Source organism: Lissotriton helveticus, chromosome 6 (assembly GCF_964261635.1).
Source record: "Lissotriton helveticus chromosome 6, aLisHel1.1, whole genome shotgun sequence".
NCBI classification, from domain to species: Eukaryota; Metazoa; Chordata; class Amphibia; order Caudata; family Salamandridae; genus Lissotriton; species Lissotriton helveticus.
This window is the reverse complement of record NC_136067.1, coordinates 15093564-15120393: the sequence shown is the minus strand read 5'-3', so window position 1 is coordinate 15120393 and position 26830 is coordinate 15093564. Positions and strand designations below refer to the sequence as shown.

At 52.2% G+C, this 26830-nt stretch overlaps 1 protein-coding gene across 1 annotated transcript in view; it reads left to right on the top strand.

Annotated features, from left to right (window-relative positions):
- Positions 1-26830, top strand: part of DRC5 (dynein regulatory complex subunit 5) — a 114633-nt gene that overhangs the window by 49498 nt on the left and 38305 nt on the right. Inside the window, exon 2 of the mRNA XM_078646692.1 lies at positions 25071-25320. Within this exon, the coding sequence (XP_078502818.1) occupies positions 25137-25320 (184 nt within the window). The 5' untranslated portion in view covers positions 25071-25136. The remainder of the gene's footprint in view (positions 1-25070; positions 25321-26830) is intronic.

Here is a 26830-nt window from a genome sequence, read left to right as displayed (position 1 = left end):
GCCAGCAGGCCAAGTCGATGGTTTCACGAGGCAGAGGGCCGCGGCAGCGCCAGCAGGCCAAGACGATGGTTTCACGAGGCAGAGGGCCGCGGCAGCGCCAGCAGGCCAAGACGATGGTTTCACGAGGCAGAGGGCCGCGGCAGCGCCAGCAGGCCAAGACGATGGTTTCACGAGGCAGAGGGCCGCGGCAGCGCCAGCAGGCCAAGACGATGGTTTCACGAGGCAGAGGGCCGCGGCAGCGCCAGCAGGCCAAGACGATGGTTTCACGAGGCAGAGGGCCGCGGCAGCGCCAGCAGGCCAAGTCACGGATGAGTTCTTCTCGGGTCTCTCGACTCCAGGATACAACTGCCTTCCTGGTCTGGCCCTGCCCCAGTTATAGGTCTGGTCCCCTTTGATGTCCGGACCCTCGCGCCTGGGGGCCGGGAGGTCCGGGATGAGGGAGTCCAGACACCCAGCAGGGGGGTGGAGCCAGCGCCCAGGCGGCCTGGGGTGATCGACACCTGGCGGAGGAGAGCCGTTGACGATTCCTTCTCCCATTGACTCGCCAAGTGATCACTCTGCCTCCTGGGAGGATGGTGGGGCCTCGATGTCGGGACCGGCCGGGCCCGGGATTAGGGTCGAGTTGAGGCCACGCGGCCTCGTGCTGCAGTGCCCCAAGATGGCGGCCGGGTCGATGTCGTGGGGTAGATGGTGACCCGGGCCAGCTGGGTCCGGAGCTGGTGTCTTGTAGTGGAGGGATTGCAGGGTACTTCGGGTGGTCGTTTGTGGACTCTGGCTGGGGATGCAGGGAGAGCCAGGGTCCTGGTCCCATTGCGGGGAGGGGGGACAGCTCGAACATGCGGCCTGTCCAACACCCCGCTCGCCCACGTCACCCGACTACACAACCTCAACATTATCTCCTATACCGACAACACACAGCTGATCCTCTCCCTCACCAAAACCAACCTCCACGAAGGAATGAAAGCCGTCGCCGATTGGATGAAGAACAGCTGTTTGAATCAGAACTCGGACAAGACCGAGGTCCTCATCCTCGGCTCCACCCCCCCTGCCTGGGATGACTCCTGACGGCCCTGGGAGCAGGACCGACACCCACCGACCATGCACGCAACCTGGGATTCATCCTTGATTCAACACTCTCCATGACCAAGCAAGTCAACGCCATCTCATCCTCCTCCCAGACGACTCCCCGACTCTTTCCGAGATCAATTTGAGACTCCAATCACGTTGGAGGAATTGACTGGAGCCCTCAACGCACTACATCCTAGTCGCGCCCCGGGCCCCAATGGGTTTCCTATGGAATTTCTTCGGCCCCATATGCATCTCCTGGGACCCCATTTATTGGCGACCATCTAGGTGGCTGCAGACCTAACCTGTCTGCCAGAAGACTGGCATCATGCTGAAATTGTGCTCTTTTTGAAACCTGGCCGACCTCCAGATGACCCCTCTTCGTATCGCCCCCATCTCCCTCATTAATTTTGAACCTAAATTTGCTAGGGAAAGTCCTGGCCGATCGCCTTCGGCAATGTGTTGAGGATCTGATTCACCCCGATCAGTCCGGCTTCATGCCACAAAGAGCCACCAGATATAATATCAGGCGAGTCCATAGCGTCATCGCGGCTGCTCCCACACTGGGTCGACCAGCTGCCCTACTCTTAGCTGATATCGATAAAGCCTTTGCAGGGCTCGACAAATTCACTCGACCGCTCGCATTTGCGAGTGAGATTGATAAAGGACGAGATATTTTTAGGTCCTACTCGCCCTTTCTGGCGAGTAGGAATACAAACTTGACACTTGACCTCTGCCTCTGAAAGCAGAGGAAATGTGACAAGATAGGAAGATTTAAAGGCATCTTTATTGCTCACAAAGTAAATGAGCAATAAAAATGCTTTTAAATCTTGTTAACTTGTCACATTTGCTCAGTTTTCAGAGTTTGAGGTCAAGTTCATTTAAGTTAGGTCGAGGAGATTTTGTAGTTTACTAGACCTGCAGGTCTAGAGCATTTTTTATGATTTGTCGAGCCCTGCTTTGACTCTCTGAGCTGGGTATATCTTTGTCCGCTGCTTGAGGCAGTCAATGTTGGACCCTGCTTCCTAACATATATACGCCTGTTATATACTGACTTGACGGCAACGGTTCGTATCGCAAGACATCGCACCCGTTCTTTCCCAATCCAGGGGGGTACCCGACTGGGCTGCCCTTTGTCCCCATCGCTGTTCGGTCTCGCATTCGAGCCTCTGGTGGCCTGGGTCAGAAGCGACCCGGTGCTACAGGGGTTCGAGTGGTCCCGATCAAGGTCGGATCGTATAGCGTTGTATGCCGACGACGTTCTTTTTTTTATAACAGACCCTTGGTACTCTGGGCCCCGTATATTGGAAATTCTTAAGGTGTTTGGAGGCACCACGGGCCTTCACGCTAATCTCGCCAAATCTATCTTATTCCCAGTATGTGGACATCAGGGCTGCGAGTCATGGGCCTCACAACTCTCCCGAGCAACAGATGTTTTCAAATACCTTGGCATTTACATCTCCCCATGCCCCAAAGTTTCTTGGACGCAGAATATTACACCATTGTTGTAGGAAGGGGGAGTCTCTGGTTGGCGCAGTGCAACACTGGCGACAATCAGGGCCTCTCTCTTCCTCGTCAGGGCTGAGGGTTACCTTCAAGACAACCTCTGCTTACCCTCTAGGTAGTGTGGCTTAAGCAGTCTTAGGCTAATCTCTGGGGCATGTAAGGTTAAACATTTGCAACATTACACCATCACCACCAACCCACCACACAATGACACCAAACTGTATTTGTAAAAATATATATCTTTTATATAAGTTTCAAGCAGGCTTGTAAATACAGTCTTGGTTACTTTCTTGTAGGCAGGTTCCAGTTACTTTCAATAATGTCACAGTTCTTATTTAGCTTGTAATAAAAAAATAGTCTTTACCCCTCAAAAAGGGTGCCACAGCTCCTGAAGGCGATCTTTGGGGTCTTCTACCCCGTTCCAGGAAAGTACAGCGCTCCCTAGGGCTTCTGGGCGCTTTATCCGGCATTTGCTGCAAGTCCCTATCAACCCTCACGCCTTCCGCGTGAGCAGGGGTGCGCGGCGTTCACTCCGATGGCCGAGAGGAGGCGTACCGGCCTCCCAGTCACCGTCACAAGCGCACAATTCTCAGCGCACAGGGTTTGGCAGCCAAAGAGCGGAAAGTGCGGCAATCTCGGGGAAGGGGCCCTTCAAGGATGGGGCAAGGTTAGCAGAGTACCGGCTCCCCTTGGGGGCGTTAGGGCACCTCGTAGGCTGAGAGGCGTTCCGCTGGCAGTGCGTCTCGAACTGGGCTGCGGGACGGCTTCCCGAAGTCTCGCAGTTCAGAGCGCACAGAGCGGGGGCCAGCAGGGGACGAGGGGTGCGCGCCTCACGGACTCCGTGTCCAGAGCGCGGCGCACCTCAGCAACACAGTACCTTTTAGTCCTTGAAGGCGGGAATCCGGGGCGGACGATGCCGGGGCTGATCTCAGGTCCCACGTCGCGGTGTCTTCCTCTGTCGACCCGAGCGGCGGCTCGGCTCAGGAGGGCGGCGTTGCGGTGGGGGTCAGATCTTCCGGCGAGGTGTTCCCGGCCTGGCAAGAGGGGGCAGGGCCCCGGGCAGCAGTGTGAGGCGCGAACACAGCCTCTGAGCGCACAGCGGGTAGTCCTTCTCTCCCCACGCCGCTGCAGCTTACGAACGGCGGCGGCTGGGGCTTCAGGGCAACTTCTTCTCCTGCGAAGCAGGCTGGCACAAGGCGAGGTCCGTTCTTGCGGTGCAGACCGCAGTTAGGCAGGCGACAGATACGGTGCTTGGGCCAGCGAGGCTGGTCTTTGCGGTGTCAGCTGGGGCCTGCCAGATAGCAGTTGCGATGCTCGGCGGGACGGGGGTGCCAAGGGCCTCTCAGAGGGCACAGTGATTCTCTCACGGCGCTCTCCGCTTCTCCTCAGTAGTGGTGCAGGCAGTTGCACGACACACAGCAGCGTTCTCTTCCAGGGTAGCGCCCACTGTTCCCGGGGCGCTGGTCAGGGGGCAAGTTCACAGGCAAGCCCTTGGAGATCTTTAGCAGAGTTTGGCACAAGTTGAATAAAAGCAAAGTCTTTCAGTCTTTCTTCTCCTGCTCTCCTTCAGCAGCAAGGCACCCACCACAGGCCAGTCTCTTGGGGTCAGAGTCAGTACTTCTCCATGCAGCTTCCAGGGTCCTTCTCTTCAGGCAGAGCTTCTTCTTTGCGCAAACTGGATCTAATTTACAAGGAGCAGGGCTCCTACTTTTATACACAGTTTCTTTTGTTCTCACTGGCCAGGGGGGCCTTTGCATAACTGCTTCAGTCTCTGAGTACTTGTTGTGGGTACTTATGACTTCTGTATTCAGTGTGAGGGCAGGCACATCAGCCGCTCCCCAGGGGGGCGGAGCCGGCATTGAGAGGGCAGGAGTGGCCTGAGTACTTTGTTGACAAGCTTCGGTCCTTCCTGGGCCAGGTGCAGGCTGAGTCATCAGTCGCTCCCCAGGAGGGCGGAGCCAGCATTGTGGTGGCAGAGCACAGCCTGATGCATCATTCAGGGGAAACTCCCACCACCCATTAAGGGGTCCTCCTGCTAATCACTACCTGTCAACTCCCAGCCCTGTCACTCACACACACCAGACAGTCAGATCCACATCCAAGCAGAGGCGGGCTGAAATGGCTAGGCAAGCAAATGCTAACTTTCTAAAAGTAGCATTTGCAAACACAGGATATTAAAATAAACTTTACTAAAAGAGTTATTTTATTATTCTGAGTTCAGGCATACTAAACACGAATTTCTACCATGTTCCCTGAGCCTGCTGGGATTATAGAGTGTAATAATTCCAGCAGCCCATCTGGCCTAGAAGGGAACAGGTAGCCTTACAATAGTGAAAAACGAATTTGGCAGTAATTCACTATTAGAACATGCCACACACATCAGGGCATGTTCTACCTTACACTACAATGCACCCTGCCCTCAGGCCTACTATAGGGGTGGCTAATATGAAGTTAAGGGAAGGTTCAGGGGCTGGCAAGTGTGTGCACTTGCCCAGCCAGGGTGACAGTACCAGACTGCACGCAGGTTCTGCAATGGCAGACCCTAGACACATTTTAAGGCTGCTTCTGTGGGTGGCGCAACCAGCGCTGCAGGCCCACTAGCAGTGTTGGCATTCACAAGCCCTGGCACTCCTGGTGCACTTTACTAGGGACTAACAGTAAATCCAATGAACCAATCATGGACATCAATCATATGTACACTTTTCACAGGGAGAGCATATGCACTTTGGCACTGGTCAGCAGTGGCAAAGTGCCCAGAGTCATTAAACCAACAAAAACAGGTCAGAGAGAGTATTGGAGGAAGGCAAAAAGTTTAGGGATGACCCTGCCAAGAGGCCCAGGTCCAACACAACCCCCTTCCAGCCAAAACGCAGGGTAGACCAATCACCACTGTGATGGGCTTCCCTGCTTAGGGCGATAGAACCTAGACCTGGCCCGCAACAGCAGGGGCACATTCCAGTTCTACGCCAAACTGAACCTATTTCAAATCCTCTGTCCATACTCTCAGGGTCCACCCAGCTAATCCATGGGGCACCCTTCTCTTCCTCTGTGGACACCACCTGTGCAGCCTCTAACCTTAACTTGCTCACAGGTGTGTCCCAACAGACAGACATCAAGTCATAGCGGCCACTGACAGTAGTCAGAGATGAGACCCAGGCCTCATGCCTCTCAGGGCTCTCAAACCTCTGTGGCATTAGAGAGTGGGGGGCAGTAGCCCCAGGTGCTTGGCACCCTTTGTCCACTCTCCCTCCTGTCAGGTCAGGTATGTCATCCTGGCACTGACCCACCAGCCTCAGGTCTGTACCTGACGGCTGTACTAAAGACTGGGGTGGCCTCTCCCACACCCGGTCCTCCTCCTGGGGGCTCTGTACCCTCCCACCTGGAGTGGTACCCCCTTCCAGAATTGTCAGGGCACCTGTGGCAGGTGACCTGCACAATTCGCCCACCAGTTCAGGGGTGCTATCCTGCAACTGGGGCACCAGGTCAGGGGGGACACCCTGCACCTGGCCCTTAAACCTAGGGTCTAAACCCTCAAACTGCACCGGGGTCAGAGGCGAGGACTCCCTCCCTCTGCACCCCCTTCCACAGTACTGCCCACTCCCAACTGGAGTGGTACCCCTAGAAGTGACATGGGCCAGGACACTGATTACAGTGGCCCTGCCCTCCAGGTCAGACAACACCTGACCCTGGCTTCTCAACTCAGGGACCCAACCCTGCAGTTGAACACTTGCCTGGCGCACCAGGACTTTCCGGGGAGCACGCCTGCCCCCCCTGAGGGTGGCACATAGCTCATGTGTCGTGCAACAGCCTGCCCGGCGCGGATCTCCCAACCCCTGTCCCTCTGACAGTGCGGGAAGATCCCCCAGGACAGAAGTGGTGTCCCCCTGGTCATTCACTGGGGACGCAGCCCTGCTGGCTGGCCCCTGACCCACTGGTTCTTCCACTGGGGACTCTTTCCCCCTCTCGCCCCTCTTTCTGGACTTCTGCACCCTCCCAACTGGAGTGGTACTGCCAGTCACCAGAACTACTGGAGCCCTGTTTACAGAGCCTCCACGTTCTCTAGCCACTGGCGGATCCCCCTCAGCGGGTGACTCATCCGGACAGCCTAGGCTCCCCACCTGGTGTTCCCTTAAAGAACCATCCAGGCTCTGAGACTGAGGTTGGGCACTACCGGGACAAAACCCATTCTCACTCCTTCCCCTTAAGGACAGGACGTGAGGCCCTACACCCATCTCACTACTACAGGACCTAGCTGGGCTACTCTGCGCCACTTCCACCACTCTGGGCTGGAAGATACCTGAGACACTCCCCACAGGATCACACCCCAATGCCTCTCCAGACCCTCGGGAATCCACCACAAGGTCTGCCTCCAATGTGAGCTCCCTGGGGCCAGAGAACTCACTCTCAAACAGGTGTTGGCATAGCTCTTGAAAACTGGGACTTAAAGTATGCTCTCCCACAATTGGATTACACAGCCCCCTAGTAGGGTTAACCAAATTATCCTTCACCTCACCATCCAGCGCCTCACACACATACTCCACACCATTCTTCTGAGACTGGCCAGACAGTAGCGAACTGTCTCTGTCACACAACCCACACTCTTCTGGGCGGTCCTTACACTCACCCACCAGGACCTCAACCATGGGGGAATCCCTCCCACCACTAGGACCATGAACTCCTACGCCAGCTACCCTATTCCCTTCAGGGACGCTGCGCACTACTGGAGCTACCTCATGCCCTTGAACCTCCTGGTGTATGTTAACCCCCTCCAAGTCAGGTGCCATACCTCTAGGTGCGCGCGCTATGCTGTCTGCACTAGATACCTGAATGTTGCTGCCACCATCTGAGCTGGACTCCACCTCCAACTCAGCAAAGCTCAATCTCTGAGCTACACACATTTCTTGTTGCTGGGCTGAAGCCCTCCTGGCCTCAAGCGCCTCGAGCTCCAAGTCAAGTTTCCTCATTCTTAAGTCATGCGCAAGCTCCATTTTCATTACTTCCAGGGCTAACTTCCTAGATTCTAGCTCCAGTTGCCCATTTATTTCCAGCTCTGCCAACTTCAATTCATGATCTCGGGTTGCCCGTCTGTCCGCCAGCTCCTCTGGCGACAGACCTCGGCCAGAAACACTGCTACCCAATGGGGAGGTTGCACCCCTCCACTCTGGAGTCAGGGGTCCCTCCAGCTGCTGTTCTGCATGCTCAAATTCAAAATCCTTTCCAGGGGCATTCCTTGCCTTGACCCAGGCCCTCAGCGCCTTTTGGAACTGCTCCCTTCTGGAGAGTCCGGTCATGGAAATGTTCAAATTTTTGCAGAACCTCTTGAGCTGTTTCCTGGTGTAGTTTTCTAGTTTCTCCCAATCACAGTCAATAGAAGAAATGGATGTTGCCTCTTCCATTTTCACTGACACAGGCATGACTTCAAAAACACATGGAGATCTCTTCTCGCAAATCATAAATCCAAAAAAAAACAAAGTCTGTGGCTTAGTTACTGGACTGTCATCACTGTGCAATGGTCAATAGTCAAGGCATGAACACTGCAAATGTAAATTCGCTATCCTCACCGCTGCGTCCAATGTAGGAAGGGGGAGTCTCTGGTTGGCGCAGTGCAACACTGGCGACAATCAGGGCCTCTCTCTTCCTCGTCAGGGCTGAGGGTTACCTTCAAGACAACCTCTGCTTACCCTCTAGGTAGTGTGGCTTAAGCAGTCTTAGGCTAATCTCTGGGGCATGTAAGGTTAAACATTTGCAACATTACACCATCACCACCAACCCACCACACAATGACACCAAACTGTATTTGTAAAAATATATATCTTTTATATAAGTTTCAAGCAGGCTTGTAAATACAGTCTTGGTTACTTTCTTGTAGGCAGGTTCCAGTTACTTTCAATAATGTCACAGTTCTTATTTAGCTTGTAATAAAAAAATAGTCTTTACCCCTCAAAAAGGGTGCCACAGCTCCTGAAGGCGATCTTTGGGGTCTTCTACCCCGTTCCAGGAAAGTACAGCGCTCCCTAGGGCTTCTGGGCGCTTTATCCGGCTTTTGCTGCAAGTCCCTATCAACCCTCACGCCTTCCGCGTGAGCAGGGGTGCGCGGCGTTCACTCCGATGGCCGAGAGGAGGCGTACCGGCCTCCCAGTCACCGTCACAAGCGCACAATTCTCAGCGCACAGGGTTTGGCAGCCAAAGAGCGGAAAGTGCGGCAATCTCGGGGAAGGGGCCCTTCAAGGATGGGGCAAGGTTAGCAGAGTACCGGCTCCCCTTGGGGGCGTTAGGGCACCTCGTAGGCTGAGAGGCGTTCCGCTGGCAGTGCGTCTCGAACTGGGCTGCGGGACGGCTTCCCGAAGTCTCGCAGTTCAGAGCGCACAGAGCGGGGGCCAGCAGGGGACGAGGGGTGCGCGCCTCACGGACTCCGTGTCCAGAGCGCGGCGCACCTCAGCAACACAGTACCTTTTAGTCCTTGAAGGCGGGAATCCGGGGCGGACGATGCCGGGGCTGATCTCAGGTCCCACGTCGCGGTGTCTTCCTCTGTCGACCCGAGCGGCGGCTCGGCTCAGGAGGGCGGCGTTGCGGTGGGGGTCAGATCTTCCGGCGAGGTGTTCCCGGCCTGGCAAGAGGGGGCAGGGCCCCGGGCAGCAGTGTGAGGCGCGAACACAGCCTCTGAGCGCACAGCGGGTAGTCCTTCTCTCCCCACGCCGCTGCAGCTTACGAACGGCGGCGGCTGGGGCTTCAGGGCAACTTCTTCTCCTGCGAAGCAGGCTGGCACAAGGCGAGGTCCGTTCTTGCGGTGCAGACCGCAGTTAGGCAGGCGACAGATACGGTGCTTGGGCCAGCGAGGCTGGTCTTTGCGGTGTCAGCTGGGGCCTGCCAGATAGCAGTTGCGATGCTCGGCGGGACGGGGGTGCCAAGGGCCTCTCAGAGGGCACAGTGATTCTCTCACGGCGCTCTCCGCTTCTCCTCAGTAGTGGTGCAGGCAGTTGCACGACACACAGCAGCGTTCTCTTCCAGGGTAGCGCCCACTGTTCCCGGGGCGCTGGTCAGGGGGCAAGTTCACAGGCAAGCCCTTGGAGATCTTTAGCAGAGTTTGGCACAAGTTGAATAAAAGCAAAGTCTTTCAGTCTTTCTTCTCCTGCTCTCCTTCAGCAGCAAGGCACCCACCACAGGCCAGTCTCTTGGGGTCAGAGTCAGTACTTCTCCATGCAGCTTCCAGGGTCCTTCTCTTCAGGCAGAGCTTCTTCTTTGCGCAAACTGGATCTAATTTACAAGGAGCAGGGCTCCTACTTTTATACACAGTTTCTTTTGTTCTCACTGGCCAGGGGGGCCTTTGCATAACTGCTTCAGTCTCTGAGTACTTGTTGTGGGTACTTATGACTTCTGTATTCAGTGTGAGGGCAGGCACATCAGCCGCTCCCCAGGGGGGCGGAGCCGGCATTGAGAGGGCAGGAGTGGCCTGAGTACTTTGTTGACAAGCTTCGGTCCTTCCTGGGCCAGGTGCAGGCTGAGTCATCAGTCGCTCCCCAGGAGGGCGGAGCCAGCATTGTGGTGGCAGAGCACAGCCTGATGCATCATTCAGGGGAAACTCCCACCACCCATTAAGGGGTCCTCCTGCTAATCACTACCTGTCAACTCCCAGCCCTGTCACTCACACACACCAGACAGTCAGATCCACATCCAAGCAGAGGCGGGCTGAAATGGCTAGGCAAGCAAATGCTAACTTTCTAAAAGTAGCATTTGCAAACACAGGATATTAAAATAAACTTTACTAAAAGAGTTATTGTTGGAAATGGGATCCCCGGCTGGCCAGGGCTTTCGCCAAAGTCAGTCAGAGACCACCACACCCAAGTCAGGGCAAGGGAGTTACACGCCAAGATAACCCCTACTCACCCTCTAGGTAACGTGGCGCGAGCAGCAAGGCTAAACTTGGAGGCGATGTAGGTTAAGTATTTGCGCACGCACCCCAGCAACAACAACCAAAGGCCCACCACAAAGGAAACTCCACACAAGGTTATATAAAAATAGCCTTTGTATTACACCAAAACACATTAGATAAAACACACACTTTACAATGTGCCAGAGGCACGGGCAGAATTTACAGGGGATATGTACAAGACAGGGCCACCTGGACCACTGTCAGGGATCAGAAGTAGCACTTAGAAGGTAAAATATAAATGTACTTTAGCACAAAATAGCACACAATATAACAATAGAGCGCACAACCAGTAATTACTGGTAACCAGGATCTCACTAGCACCACCTGTACTAGGGAGAAAACAACCACCTATGTATCACAATACCTGTAGGGGTGTAAGAGGAAAACACATGATGCAATGCATAACATTCATTCAGAGGTGTAAAGGCACATGACGCATAAACAATACATTCAGAGGTGCATAGAAAGTACAATTGCGCCAAACTCACGTAAGTCACCACCTGTGACTGTCCCTAGGCCCTCTGGCCTTGTTGGGGCTAGGACGCCCTGTGTCCAATGTCAGGGGGGGCCTAAACGGAGCAGTTGCCCACAAAGTGCTGGGCAACTGGTGCAACAATGTCTGAGCCTGCCAGGGCTCAAAAACAACAGTGGGGGCTCAAGAGCCTCTCTGGGCCCTTCACAACCACTTTGGCGCCTGAAGCCTCTCTCCGGGCCCTAAGAAATAAATGTGGCCCCCTAGAGCCTCTCTAGGCTCTTAAATTGAATGGGCCAGGGTGGGGCCTCTCTGGGCTCCTTCTTCCACTCTGCCCCTGAGCCTCCGTGGCTCTGGACAAACAAAAGGGGCGGCTTGTGCAAGTCCCTCGTGGACTTGCATAAACAAAGATGCTGCCAGGAGCCTTGAAGGCTCTACACGAATGTGGCCCCAGATGCTGGAGTCCCCCCTCCGGGTACAAACAATGCCCAGGGAGCCTTTCACTAGGCTCCACACCGCGAGCACGGGAGCGCGCTACTGGGGAGGGGGGCGGACACTGTGTCCCGGTGCCCCTCCCTCCCTCTCTGTGGCCACACTCACCGGCTGTTGGCTCTCTCTGGACTCCTCGTGCTGCAGGGGCTCTGTGAGGCAGCCGGGACGTCCTCTTTGCTGCGGGCTCCTCCTACTGCCTCCTGGCGGCACTCTGGGGCTCTCCCTCGGTCGGAGCTTGGCTTCCCCAGACCGGGGGAAGCGGGGGAAGGAGTCGGCCGGTCTTCTCCTCTCCGGTGCAGGAGCGCGGGGTGGGCTCCCGTCTGCTTCCTGCCGTCCCACCAAGGCTTGCCTGACTTCCGGGTCGCGCTGCACCAATAGCAGCGCGGCGCTGGTAAAATGGAGGCGGGACTTCCGGGTCGCCGTCGGCAGCGCGGCGGCCTGGCAGGGTTCCTGGGCTGCGGCGGTGATTTAAACACGGGGTGAGCTCCCGATGATAAATAAATCACGCAAATATGCGGCGTGGGCAGCCGCTAGAGCAGCAAAATGCAGGGTGGGCACCTGCCTGACAAAAGCGCTCCCAAGCGCTTTGTGAGCACAAACTGCAGCGCTAGGACGAATTCAGCGCTCTCAAGCGCTAGACAGACAATCACAGCGCTCCAAGCGCTATAATCAAAAACGAAGCGCTTCCAAGCGCTAGAGGGCATAAAGCGCGCTCCTAGCGCTACAAACAGGATAAAGCGCTCCCAGGGGCAAGGACAGAGCCCCAGCAAACAAGTCCTTGGGCAGGCAGGGGGGGCAAGGCTGGGCCCAGAGCCAGCACACTGGGTCTCCAGGCAGGGAGACAGCCCAAGTGGCGGTCCTCTGGCCCAGCAGCAGCAACAGCCCCCTCAGGATCCTGGAAGAGAACAACTTCAGTGGGGACACAGCCCCATTTTTATACAGTGCATTCCTTTGTTTGAGGGTGCAGAGTGGGGGCGGAACCAGTCGCAGCTGGTTCTTGAGTACTCTGTTTACCTCAACCACCCTCTCTATTCACTGGCAGGGCTTGGGTCATTAGACACACCACAGGGGGGCGGAGCCAGCATTGTGTGGGGAAAACCCAGCCCATCCAGGACACAGGTACACTCCTCCCACACATCACTCATGCTAATCTCCCACTCACCACCGGGCAGACCCATCCAGACTTCCTGGAGCCTGGCATGCCAGCCAGCTCCAGCCAATCACACGCCAGCACCCTCACAGCACACGTACAGCCATGTCTAGAAATGGCGCTTCGCTACTAGACACATACAAGCCGCACATACCGTTGCGCAGCATTCACTCTCACGAGTTCACACATACCAGACTCAAGCCTGTACACCCCACGCATCAGGAACTACCAGGGACACATACATTCCCCATGCATTCCTATGGGCGGGCAGGCCTAGCTCAGCACATGCACTCAGAGTGCGCACGCACTTTCCCCTGGGACACAGTGAAAGTGCGCAGAATCCCAAAATCACCATCTCCAGGTCACCATTTCAAGCAAAAAGTCTAGGGGTGAACCTGCCCTAAGGGCCAAAGTCCAACATAACCCCCTTCCAGCCAAAACGCAGGGGAGACCAATCACCACCGTGATGGACTTCCCTGCTTGGGGCGATAGAACACGGACGCGGGCCCACAACTGCAGGGACACCCTCCTGTTCTACGCCACGGTGAACCCATGGGATTCCTTCTAAACACACTGTCTGGACCAACTGGGCTACCCCACTGGTACTCCCAAGTTGTCCGCGGCCAGGACCAGGCCCTGGGCCACCCAGGTGCCACTGGTCCATGCCAATTCGCAGAGCGGGGGGTAGAAACCCCTGGCACATAGGAGCCATTTTCCACTCTTCCTGTCTGCAAGACAGGACTAGACTGCCACTGGTACTCCAGCCTAGGGCCTACAACCTCAGGCGGACCAGGAGTCTCAGGGAAGGCTCTCCTCCCCCTACCTCTTCTCCTAGGGTTCTTCCTCCCTCTGCGAGGGGTACCCCTAGAACGCCATTCCAACCCAGGACTTATCCACTCAGGTTGCACCGGGGTCAGAGGTGGGCTCTCCCACCCTCTGCACCCCCTTCCAGAGGTCTGCCCTCTCCCACCTGGAGAAGTTCCTCTGGAAGAAGAACCGGTCAGGACACTGGTTACAGTCATCCTACCCTTCAGGTCAGGCTGATCCTGAACCTGGCCTCCCAACCTCTGGTCTAGAACCTTCGGTGGAACAATTGCCTGGCACTCCAGGACTTCTGGGGATTCACACGCAATCCCCCTGAGGCTGACACATGGCCCATGTGTCGTGTGACTGTCTGTCTGGCGCAGATCTCCCGCTCCCTGTCCACCTGACAGTGCGCGAAGATCCCCCAGACCAGAAGTGGTGTCACCATGGTCACTACACGGGAACCTAGCCCAACTGGGTAGTCCCTGACCCACTGGTCCAGCCACTGGGGAACTCCCCCAATCACTCCTCACTCTGGACTCCTGTACCCTCCCTACCGGAGCGGTACTGCCAGACTCTAGAACCACAGGAGCTCTGGTTACAGACACTCCAGGTCCTCTACTCACTAGGAGATCCTCCTCAAATGGGCTAACAGGACAGCCTGGGTCCCCAACCTGGTGTTCCCTCAAGAAACCACCCAGGTTCTGAGACAGGGCTTCGGGCCTCTGGGGGCTCTCAGCCACCCACTGACTCCTGCTCCACTGAGCCAGGCAGTCAGCCCCTACACCCTTCTCACTAACCAGGGACCTAGCTGGGCTACACTGAGCCTCTTCCACCACGCTGGGCTGGAAGATCCCTGACCCACTACTTTTGGAGTCACTCACCAATGACTCTACAGAACCTCTGGTCCCTTCCCAGCGGTCTGCTTCCTCTGCCAGCTCACATGGTTCAGACAATCCACACCCTAACAGGTGTTGGCGCAACCCTGGTGAACAACAACTGAGCAACTGCTCTCTGAGAACCATATCGAACAATAGGTCCCAATCACACTTCGTGGGCTCCCGTACCCAATCACACAGGGCTTCACAACAGTCATCCTCAAAGTCTTCCCAAGACTGATGAGACGGTTTCCTAAGGTTCCTAAACCTCAACCTATTCTCCTCCTCTGGGGAAACAGGAACCATACTCTGGGAACTGGGACTTTCTAGACTGAGATTTAAATAGCTGCCACCACTGGACCCAACCCTCCCTGGGGGATCCAGACACTCAACACTGCGCGCAGGGGATAGTCTACCCTCCAGAGCTACTTTGCCTCTGGTGGCGGCCCTCTCAGCCTCCTCTATCCTGTCCTGCGCTAAGACCCTCTCGGTCTCCAGCTGTTGCTTCTTAACCTCCAGCTGTTGCTTTCTAATGCCCAGCTGTGCCATAGCCTGGGCATGCTCCAACCTGAGCTTTTCTAAAGCCAGCTGGTGCTCCCTTTCTCTCCTCCTATCTTCCAGCTCCTCTGGGGACAGGGAAAGGGATGAGGCGCTGCCTCCTAAACTGGACCCAGCAAGGGACTCCCTATCTATGGGGTCCTCACTATCTGCTGGCGTCCCTGTGCTATCATCTTCTTCCTCCTCAGACTCTTCAGGGCTCCCCTCTGACCCACCACCCTCATGGTGTGAGACCCGGGCCCTCTCCGCACTGTGCTCACGCTCCCAGTCATCCTTCTGCCATTGGATCAGGTTACCCCTAAGTTGGGACTGGGTGTCTGACTCATTCACTTCAATGTCTCTCTCTTCGCAAAACTCTCTCAGTTCATGCAAAAACAGACCCCAGACATTAAAAGCAGACTCCATCTTGGCAAGATGCTCACAGACACGTGCAACACAGGGGACTTAACAATCTGAAGTAAGAGGACACAATTCCAAAATTTCAACAATCTCCTATCAAAGAGAACTCATACTCATGTGTCCAGGAAAACACACCATTCATCCACACACACCCTCCCCTCGGATCGGTAAGGCAGTTTCTACCACCCCTGACTTCTCAACCTGACCAAAAGCGACACAGGTACCAAACTCTGGAAGCAGGGCGGGGGACAAATGTACTGAACACAATCAAATGACACTCTTCAGGAGAAGAAAATAATGGAACTTCCAAAAACAATCCCCAAAATGTTGTCATCTAAAATGCAGAGTTTTGTGGTGCAGCCAGCTGCTACTAAGGTACAAGGCAAACACAAATCCTTATCCTCACCGCTTGCCGCCAATGTTGGAAATGGGATCCCCGGCTGGCCAGGGCTTTCGCCAAAGTCAGTCAGAGACCACCACACCCAAGTCAGGGCAAGGGAGTTACACGCCAAGATAACCCCTACTCACCCTCTAGGTAACGTGGCGCGAGCAGCAAGGCTAAACTTGGAGGCGATGTAGGTTAAGTATTTGCGCACGCACCCCAGCAACAACAACCAAAGGCCCACCACAAAGGAAACTCCACACAAGGTTATATAAAAATAGCCTTTGTATTACACCAAAACACATTAGATAAAACACACACTTTACAATGTGCCAGAGGCACGGGCAGAATTTACAGGGGATATGTACAAGACAGGGCCACCTGGACCACTGTCAGGGATCAGAAGTAGCACTTAGAAGGTAAAATATAAATGTACTTTAGCACAAAATAGCACACAATATAACAATAGAGCGCACAACCAGTAATTACTGGTAACCAGGATCTCACTAGCACCACCTGTACTAGGGAGAAAACAACCACCTATGTATCACAATACCTGTAGGGGTGTAAGAGGAAAACACATGATGCAATGCATAACATTCATTCAGAGGTGTAAAGGCACATGACGCATAAACAATACATTCAGAGGTGCATAGAAAGTACAATTGCGCCAAACTCACGTAAGTCACCACCTGTGACTGTCCCTAGGCCCTCTGGCCTTGTTGGGGCTAGGACGCCCTGTGTCCAATGTCAGGGGGGGCCTAAACGGAGCAGTTGCCCACAAAGTGCTGGGCAACTGGTGCAACAATGTCTGAGCCTGCCAGGGCTCAAAAACAACAGTGGGGGCTCAAGAGCCTCTCTGGGCCCTTCACAACCACTTTGGCGCCTGGAGCCTCTCTCCGGGCCCTAAGAAATAAATGTGGCCCCCTAGAGCCTCTCTAGGCTCTTAAATTGAATGGGCCAGGGTGGGGCCTCTCTGGGCTCCTTCTTCCACTCTGCCCCTGAGCCTCCGTGGCTCTGGACAAACAAAAGGGGCGGCTTGTGCAAGTCCCTCGTGGACTTGCATAAACAAAGATGCTGCCAGGAGCCTTGAAGGCTCTACACGAATGTGGCCCCAGATGCTGGAGTCCCCCCTCCGGGTACAAACAATGCCCAGGGAGCCTTTCACTAGGCTCCACACCGCGAGCACGGGAGCGCGCTACTGGGGAGGGGGGCGGACACTGTGTCCCGGTGCCCCTCCCTCCCTCTCTGTGGCCACACTCACCGGCTGTTGGCTCTCTCTGGACTCCTCGTGCTGCAGGGGCTCTGTGAGGCAGCCGGGACGTCCTCTTTGCTGCGGGCTCCTCCTACTGCCTCCTGGCGGCACTCTGGGGCTCTCCCTCGGTCGGAGCTTGGCTTCCCCAGACCGGGGGAAGCGGGGGAAGGAGTCGGCCGGTCTTCTCCTCTCCGGTGCAGGAGCGCGGGGTGGGCTCCCGTCTGCTTCCTGCCGTCCCACCAAGGCTTGCCTGACTTCCGGGTCGCGCTGCACCAATAGCAGCGCGGCGCTGGTAAAATGGAGGCGGGACTTCCGGGTCGCCGTCGGCAGCGCGGCGGCCTGGCAGGGTTCCTGGGCTGCGGCGGTGATTTAAACACGGGGTGAGCTCCCGATGATAAATAAATCACGCAAATATGCGGCGTGGGCAGCCGCTAGAGCAGCAAAATGCAGGGTGGGCACCTGCCTGACAAAAGCGCTCCCAAGCGCTTTGTGAGCACAAACTGCAGCGCTAGGACGAATTCAGCGCTCTCAAGCGCTAGACAGACAATCACAGCGCTCCAAGCGCTATAATCAAAAACGAAGCGCTTCCAAGCGCTAGAGGGCATAAAGCGCGCTCCTAGCGCTACAAACAGGATAAAGCGCTCCCAGGGGCAAGGACAGAGCCCCAGCAAACAAGTCCTTGGGCAGGCAGGGGGGGCAAGGCTGGGCCCAGAGCCAGCACACTGGGTCTCCAGGCAGGGAGACAGCCCAAGTGGCGGTCCTCTGGCCCAGCAGCAGCAACAGCCCCCTCAGGATCCTGGAAGAGAACAACTTCAGTGGGGACACAGCCCCATTTTTATACAGTGCATTCCTTTGTTTGAGGGTGCAGAGTGGGGGCGGAACCAGTCGCAGCTGGTTCTTGAGTACTCTGTTTACCTCAACCACCCTCTCTATTCACTGGCAGGGCTTGGGTCATTAGACACACCACAGGGGGGCGGAGCCAGCATTGTGTGGGGAAAACCCAGCCCATCCAGGACACAGGTACACTCCTCCCACACATCACTCATGCTAATCTCCCACTCACCACCGGGCAGACCCATCCAGACTTCCTGGAGCCTGGCATGCCAGCCAGCTCCAGCCAATCACACGCCAGCACCCTCACAGCACACGTACAGCCATGTCTAGAAATGGCGCTTCGCTACTAGACACATACAAGCCGCACATACCGTTGCGCAGCATTCACTCTCACGAGTTCACACATACCAGACTCAAGCCTGTACACCCCACGCATCAGGAACTACCAGGGACACATACATTCCCCATGCATTCCTATGGGCGGGCAGGCCTAGCTCAGCACATGCACTCAGAGTGCGCACGCACTTTCCCCTGGGACACAGTGAAAGTGCGCAGAATCCCAAAATCACCATCTCCAGGTCACCATTTCAAGCAAAAAGTCTAGGGGTGAACCTGCCCTAAGGGCCAAAGTCCAACAGTTATTTTATTATTCTGAGTTCAGGCATACTAAACACGAATTTCTACCATGTTCCCTGAGCCTGCTGGGATTATAGAGTGTAATAATTCCAGCAGCCCATCTGGCCTAGAAGGGAACAGGTAGCCTTACAATAGTGAAAAACGAATTTGGCAGTAATTCACTATTAGAACATGCCACACACATCAGGGCATGTTCTACCTTACACTACAATGCACCCTGCCCTCAGGCCTACTATAGGGGTGGCTAATATGAAGTTAAGGGAAGGTTCAGGGGCTGGCAAGTGTGTGCACTTGCCCAGCCAGGGTGACAGTACCAGACTGCACGCAGGTTCTGCAATGGCAGACCCTAGACACATTTTAAGGCTGCTTCTGTGGGTGGCGCAACCAGCGCTGCAGGCCCACTAGCAGTGTTGGCATTCACAAGCCCTGGCACTCCTGGTGCACTTTACTAGGGACTAACAGTAAATCCAATGAACCAATCATGGACATCAATCATATGTACACTTTTCACAGGGAGAGCATATGCACTTTGGCACTGGTCAGCAGTGGCAAAGTGCCCAGAGTCATTAAACCAACAAAAACAGGTCAGAGAGAGTATTGGAGGAAGGCAAAAAGTTTAGGGATGACCCTGCCAAGAGGCCCAGGTCCAACAATTGTTAACTGGCCTTAAGATTGAAATAGCAATATGGTCCTCTCTTCCTCTCTCCCTTTAAGGGCGTTCGGCCATCTTCAAGATGGTCTATTTACCTCAAATCCTATACGACTCCAACATTTTCCGTATCCTCCTCCGCATGGTATGCGCAAGTGAATGCCATACAGAACAAATTCCCTTGGGGCGGCGGAGCGGTTCGTATGGCACTCCACACGTGTGCTATCCACATACTGTATGGGGATTGCGGCGGCTGATACTTACTCCTATTATGTTGCGTCTCACATCCTTGTCATAAACGAATGGTGGTATATCTCCCCCACAGATCCGGCATACACCATAGAGCACGCCACAACGGAGCAAGTCCCTCTTCTTCATTTATTGTATAGCTCCACACGTCTAGAGCATTTACCGCCGTTAGGCAGAGTGGTAATACACCTGTGGAGGGCCAAGGCCAGACAAATGGGGTGGCAGGGGAAACTCACTCAGCAGAACCCCCTCTGGCAGGGTACACACCTCCAATCAGCGACCACATTGGAAGGGTTCCGGGGATGGGACCTGGTGGGGATTTTGACCCTCAGGAACGTAGTACGGGGCACCACATTAAAATCATTCCAACAACTACAGACTGATTTTGACCTTCATAAGTAGCAATTCTACAAATTCTTACAGCTCCATCACACACTCACACCTCAGATCCGCAACTTAGAGATCCTCCCCGAGGTCCAGCCCCTGGAGGGCCGCTTGCTGATGGGTGACCTTAGTTTACACAAGATCAGACAGATAAATCAAACACTGACGACGCACACTACCACCACCCTCGACAAGACATTCCAGAATTAACCAATGATGACTGGGCCAGAGCGATCGCCAGCCCGAGTGGTGTGGCAGTCTTCGCACGCTACCGGCTTATCCAGTTCAAATATTTGCATAGACTATATTACACTAGGGTGCGGCTATGGCGAATGGGCGTCATCCAGTCCCCTACATGTTTGAGATACGGCAGGGAGGAGTGGTCGTTCCTGCATACAGTTTGTAGCTGCAAATCTCTGCAGCCCTTTTGAAACAGGGTTCGGTCATGTCTTAATGAAGTGCTGGGATGGGTACTCCCACTTGACCCACAGCTCTTCCTACTGCATTCCACTGACGATATTGGGGGAAACCAATATAAACAGCACCTGCTATTCCTGGCCCTTACTATCGCAAAAAGGGATATCGCACAAAGGTGGAAAGCGACATCTCCCTCGACCATAGGCAAATGGAAGAATGAGTTAGATAACTTTATGGGGGCCGAGATTGTTGTCTTTGAGGCCCAGGGCTGCCCCATGAAGCATCGTAAGATTTGGACACGGTGGGCGACGTACCGGGGAATTGATTTGCCCCCCCTGCCCGAGATTGATCCATGAGTGGCACCCTCTGATCCCCGATGTGCATCACTCTGTGTTATATCATTATGTAATGTTGCTGCTCCGATATAGTGTCTACTTTCCATCCGGTGTATCATGTGCTTTACCATGGAGATCGAAAACTGTCTGCAAGATGTTTGTATTGTTCTTATGCCTGGAAGTTCGGCAGGCTCTGTTAATTAGCATGTAAATGGTTACTGATGCAACTATTATCCTTGTATATATATATATATATATATATATATATATATATATATATATATATATATATATATATATATATATATATATATATATATATATACATATATATATATATATAGAGAGAGAGAGAGAGAGAGAGGTCATTGTAGAGCTTGTGCCCCTCATAATGCAAAATAACCTAATAAAATTTGTTTAAAAAAAACAGGGATAATCTCCTCCCCCTTCCAGGAATCGGGCACTGCTGCGCCTCGGGCAAATGCATTTGCTACTAGAACAATATGCGGCACCCTTTTGGCTTGTGGACTCTATCTAGGTGTTAGTTTGTCTGTTCAACCATGTTTTAATTGTGTTTCAGTTCGGCTATCCTAATTTGTTTTTTCTTGATTGGATCCTCTCCTTTGCCAAAGACTAGGTGGAGTGTGGATTTCTGTTCGGGACTCTCTTCTAAGTCTTCCCCTGGCTCATCCTCCAGTGGAGCCCGGGACCTAGTGCTGGCTTCCTTCGGAGGAGGTTGCGTTGTTCTCCCTTCCCATTGACCTTCCCTTGCAAGAGCTCTTACTCTCTCTATTCTCAACTTGCGCCTCTCCTCTAACTCCCACCTGGGCTGCATTCTGCACTCAGTGCTGCCTGCTGTTCTTCACCTCAAGCTCACTCCCTGATGCTTCCCCCGCAGCCTGAGCATACCCTGGGAGAACATATGCTATGGCTCCCCCTTCAGCGTCAGACCTTGGAGTTCTGGTACCCCTATATTCCCCTCCTCTGGGTGGTATCCTTCTCCAGAACTGCTATGAACCTCCCTCTGACTGGGAGGGGACTGGCTTCAGCTGAGTTGGTTGGTCTGGAGGTCTCCCTACCCTAGGTCTGGTGGCTCGCCGCCCGGTGTAGGCCCACTGGCCCCTCTGACCAGGGGATGGGTGTAACCTAGCGCAGGGGCAGCTGGGATGGCAGACATCAGAGAGAGCCCTTCCCTGCCGGTGTATGGTGCGGCGGTGGGTGCGGATGCCTCGCTTGCAGACTCGTGGATGGCCTTGCAGGACGGGGCCACCTCAAAGATGGCCCATGGTCCTAGTAGGTCCTCTTGTGTAGCCCTCTTTTGACCTGCATATCTAGTATGTATGTGTGTTCTTGTATGTTAGTATTGAATGCCCCCCCTCAGGCCATGGAAATGCATATGCCTTGGTATGGGCATGCCACTCACTGCTTCCGAGCCTACGTAAGGAACTTCGCTTCCATGTATCTAGTGGTGTCTCCCTGATGGATTTAGGAGACTTGTTACGGAGTTTATGAGCGTTTGACTTTCTCGAGTTTTAAATCATTACAAATGCTACTCTGATTGTGGAGAATCTGTGTACACTGGGTTGTACCGGCAACAATCTGCTGGTTATGAGCTGTATTTAAGAAAAAGGAAGCATCACAAAAATACTTAACAATTGACAAGGACAAATGCAATTAGATATTAACAACCTCTAAGAAGGCGCAATGGTTAGTTCAGAACAGCACAAGTGGATTTTTAGCAGCAAAATATGGAATTCTGATTTGTGGGAAAGAATTATTATTATTTCATAAACGCATAAACTTACCAACAGGACATAACATTTAAGCATAATTTACAATTGCAAAATCTAATAGCATCACCACATCAACAATGCATGAATGGAAAAACCTTAAAGAAACTAGAAGACAATAAACTGACACAAAGAATTATTATTTTGTCAAAAATCTTAGCCCTCTCCTAGCACCTAGTGGCCAAGGCGAGGGGATACTCTGTGTGGTACACTGTCAGTGAGCTTGATAGTCCATCAGTATCCGCTCCGGGACAAAAATAGCAACGATCTGTGCATAGAAAGAGGAACAACCTGACAATTATCGGCCTTCCCTGGCCAAACACAAGCTACACCTTATTCAGCAAGGGGCAAATGTTCCTAACTTCTGTAATACACCCTATATCACACCTAGGGCCTATGTGTACCATCTGCGTAATGCTCAACGGTCCAAGCGAAATAAATAAGACCATCTGTGTAACACTCAGCAGCCCAAGCGAGAATAAATAAGTGACCCTATATCACACTCAGGGCGTGCCATCTGTGTAACGCTCAGGTGTCCAAGCGAACTAAACTACAAACTACCTTCACTAGCATGCTGACTAGGAAAAAAGTGATTTAAACCCTTTTCCTAGTTTACCACTCACCACATGCTGGGACTAAGGATCATATGTAGTCTCTTACCCTGTGACAGCGGCCTCCGGATGGACCTATGCCCCGCGGATTCAGCAGAACTTTTGAACACTGATGGCGTCTGCTCACCGGTCTTGTTGCATAGATGTGAATCAGATTGGGCAGGGGTCCTTATCCTTTGGCAGCAGTCGGACTCTTTAAACCAATCTCTCATTGCTGGCTTGCCAAAATGTTGCTCGGATATGAATGTACCTTGAAAAAATGGAAAAAACAAAAGGCTTTTGGCAAAACAGGAACAAGTTGGTTTAATTAAATGCAGCAGCCAGGAGAACATCAAAAGAGTCATGTCTGAAGACAGTCTCAATGTACATAAGTTTTTGCCGGTATTTTATACAGATCTTGGGGTACAATAAAACCATTAAACTTTTTTGTAAAGCATGTAGACCCGGGCCTATTTAGGAACCTAAATACAACCATCTATTAAAGGGGACACAGGTGGCTCTCAGCCCTGCCAAGTACCACGCATCAGGCTTTAGACTAATGCATTTCAGTGTGGTGGTCCGCATCTCCGCAATGAATTGCAAAGTCACATATCATAGCCCCTCCTCAGCTGTCAAGCTAGGAGCGCTGCTATAATTAGCAATGAGCAAAACGTGGTCCGCGCTGGTTGCAGCCAGGGGGCTGGCTCGGCAACAGGCCTTCTTAGCACCATTCGCCCTCACCGCTGCAGGCATGAGATTTAGTAAACCATGTGTCAGGTAGGGTCGGCTGCAATGAATGATTTCTGCCCAATGGCATGCTCCGAAACAGACAGAGGCGGGCCCGCGTTGAGAGCAGGCAGCAGATATGCTTTCTTAAAGTTTCGGCAGGTGCTCAGAGCTGCTCGCACCGCTAGTGTTTGCTGCACCAGTTTGTTCCTGCATCCTCCTTTGAGTAATCAGGCGGCATGCGGGAGTCCAGAACAGATTCAGCTGACCAGATGGACCTCAGCTGCCGGACTCAGAGTGTGCTTCCTTGTGCTGCAGCTGCCACTAAAGAATGCTGTCCTATGCGAGTCCCTGGCCTGGACTGCGGCTCGCTAGTGCGCGGTCACGCAGGTCATTATTATTTATATTATTAGAACTTGTATAGTGCAACGAATCATCCCCAAACGGATCTCTCGGCGCCTTAGCTGCACACTACCGGTAACTTATGATGGGTAGGCCCCAAAAAAGAGCAGCAGACAACACACACACACGCGTGCGTACACAGACACACAAACACACACACCACACGTTGGCAACAGCTTGTCCCACAGTCATTTTGAAACCGAGAGCCCCACACTGACAGCATAGATTTCAACTGTTCTTACAACTAAGCTCTTAGACTCTTACACACAGTTAGACGCTCCCTCCCACCCAATACAAAATGAGCGTTACATCCTTGAATTCTATTGAGCTTAAAGATGTATTGATTTCTACATAGTGTTTAAAGATACCATTGTTTGCCGATTGTAGATTCTGTATGTACGACTACTGTTATCCAATATAATGATACTCCGTGTATTAAACTCAGAAGGATACTAGCTTGGCGAAGCCTTTTCAACGTATTGGCTTTGCCAATACTGTAGAGCAGCAGCAAAAATAAATAAATAATAATAATAGTGCAAAAAGAGTGTGATGACGTGCAATCATCAAGGATGCTATGGCAGCACAGGGTGATGACGTATGAACGGATATATTGTGCCAATTTCTTTTATTTACAATTCCAAAATGGCAGCTACCACCTGAACAGTGCATTAAAAAAACACATGTAATTTCTGATATTTATGTTTCCCTCGTCTCGGGGTTGATGAGGAGGTCATCTCGGGTGAATTCGACTGCAATGATACGAGTTTGTTATTACGTGTACATGTAACATGGCGGTCATTGATATCATATTTACAGACATTCTTATTATTATGCGTACATTTTGCCATAGCGTACATCGACATCCTTTTTACCGGCATTTACATTGCTATACATGCATATATCATGGCGTACATTAACATTGCCTTCACCGATATTAAAAGTATTGCACAAAATAATTGCATTACAGAAATGAGGATTGAGTGCTACTTTTCAACATTGAAGCTTGGAAAATCAGAAAACGTTGAAAATGGGTACAACAGTTTCACTGCCAGCACAGAATGTTTCTTCCTCCATTGTGGAACATATTGGATTTCCTGATGTTTGCTTTTAGGAGTATGGATTGATAGTACTTCTGAAATCCTTCACTTTTTCAATTTCTTGCCCTAGGACGGAATCCCTTGAAGGTCTTTACTCCCTGATCAGCGCGGCTTTGGATCGGTGCAGGCTGCAAACATGCCGGAGCCCATCATGTCCCCCACAGCAAGCATCGCTCCCCCAGTAGAGTCGTATTCCATGAACCCAGCTGCGGACCCCCGCCGCATGCGTCGCATCATTGCAGAGGATCCGGAGTGGTCGCTGGCTATCGTACCGCTGCTGACCGAGCTGTGCCTTCGGCACATTGTCAATAACTTTGAGAGTAAGAATACTTTATTCATTGTGTCTACACCAGGTGTCTCCAACCAGTCTATCGCGAGCTAACCAGTAGCTCGCAGAAACCTCCAGAGTAGCTCCCAGCCTTGAGTTCATTTTTAACTATGAAATGCAATTAATACGTGCTGTGTTTTCCTTTTAAAGTTTAGGAAAGGCTATGCTTATTTTACATTATTATCAGTCTACTGCTGTACTCAGATTTATGACCCACGTGGGTCACAGAGGTTCAGAACTGAAGCACTGAAGTATTTGCTCTTAAACAAAAGTATTTCACAACTCAATATTAGAGCCTGGGAGCAAAATGATATTTCTGAATGCTTTTCAATGAGATACAATTAAAATGATGAGTTAACATTGATTAATTCAGCTCTTCATTTTAATGTTCTCTCTTTTCAAAGGGTAACATTTAAAAACAGCAGGAATCTAGCTGCTAGTGGCTAGTAAACGCCATGCCATATATATATATATATATATGAAAATTTGTAATTTTCTTTTAAATGGGAATAATTTAAAGTGATGAAAAAAGGTTTTTATGAAACATGATCTTAATGTTTTTCTCTACTTTAAATTAAGCCAATTACGTCTTAATATTTAATGAAGCAGGTTTCCTTACTTTAAATTCCTCACATTTAAAGAAATCATTGTATTTTCCATTAAAAATATGGCACCATATATACAGGCCACTGAGGGTAATATCCCTGCTGTTTGTAAAAAAACGTTGATATGGGAGAATTTTTTCCCATTTCAAAGTTTTGCATTTATACACGGCAGGCATCTTGCTCCCCGTGGCTGGTAGACAAGCTGCCATATTTATAACTGAAAAATACAGCCATTTTTTTTATATAGAAGAAATTTAAAGTGCAGAAAAATATTCCATCAAGTGCCGAAAAATGTTCCTTAAAAGGAACATTTTTGCAGAACATTCTTCTGCACTCAAATATTTTGCCATTTGAATAAAAATGGTTGTATGTTTGTGTTATATATGTAACAGTGCCACATAAGGTGCAAGGTATGTCCTGTGCTACAAGTACATACAACACAGTCAGCAATACACATATATCCCATTCATTCACACACATGTTCGTACATCCCCATAGACCAAGCTCTCACTTATGCACATGGCAGCCTATCATAGTACCCCTAGGCACAGTACTTTGTTCAAACATAGTATTGGGCTCCATGGACATTAGGTTTAAAGTCAATGAATCTGGGCGAGGGTGTATCTGGAAACCTTGCCTGCGTGGCTTGGCCTTCAGTAGCTCACAACGATTTTCACTGATCAGAAGTAGCTCTCATTACAGAAAAAGTTGGAGAACCTGGGCTTCCACTCATATATGTTACGAAAATATGTTTTTTTCTTCTTACAGGGACAGTGGGTAACAGGATAATGCACTAAAGCTAACACTTCTCCACTCTGACACTTTTTCCATTTTCTCCCCTGACACTCTTATTTCCTCTCCTTGTTGGCACTTGACAGCAGTCTCTGACAGGAGAGC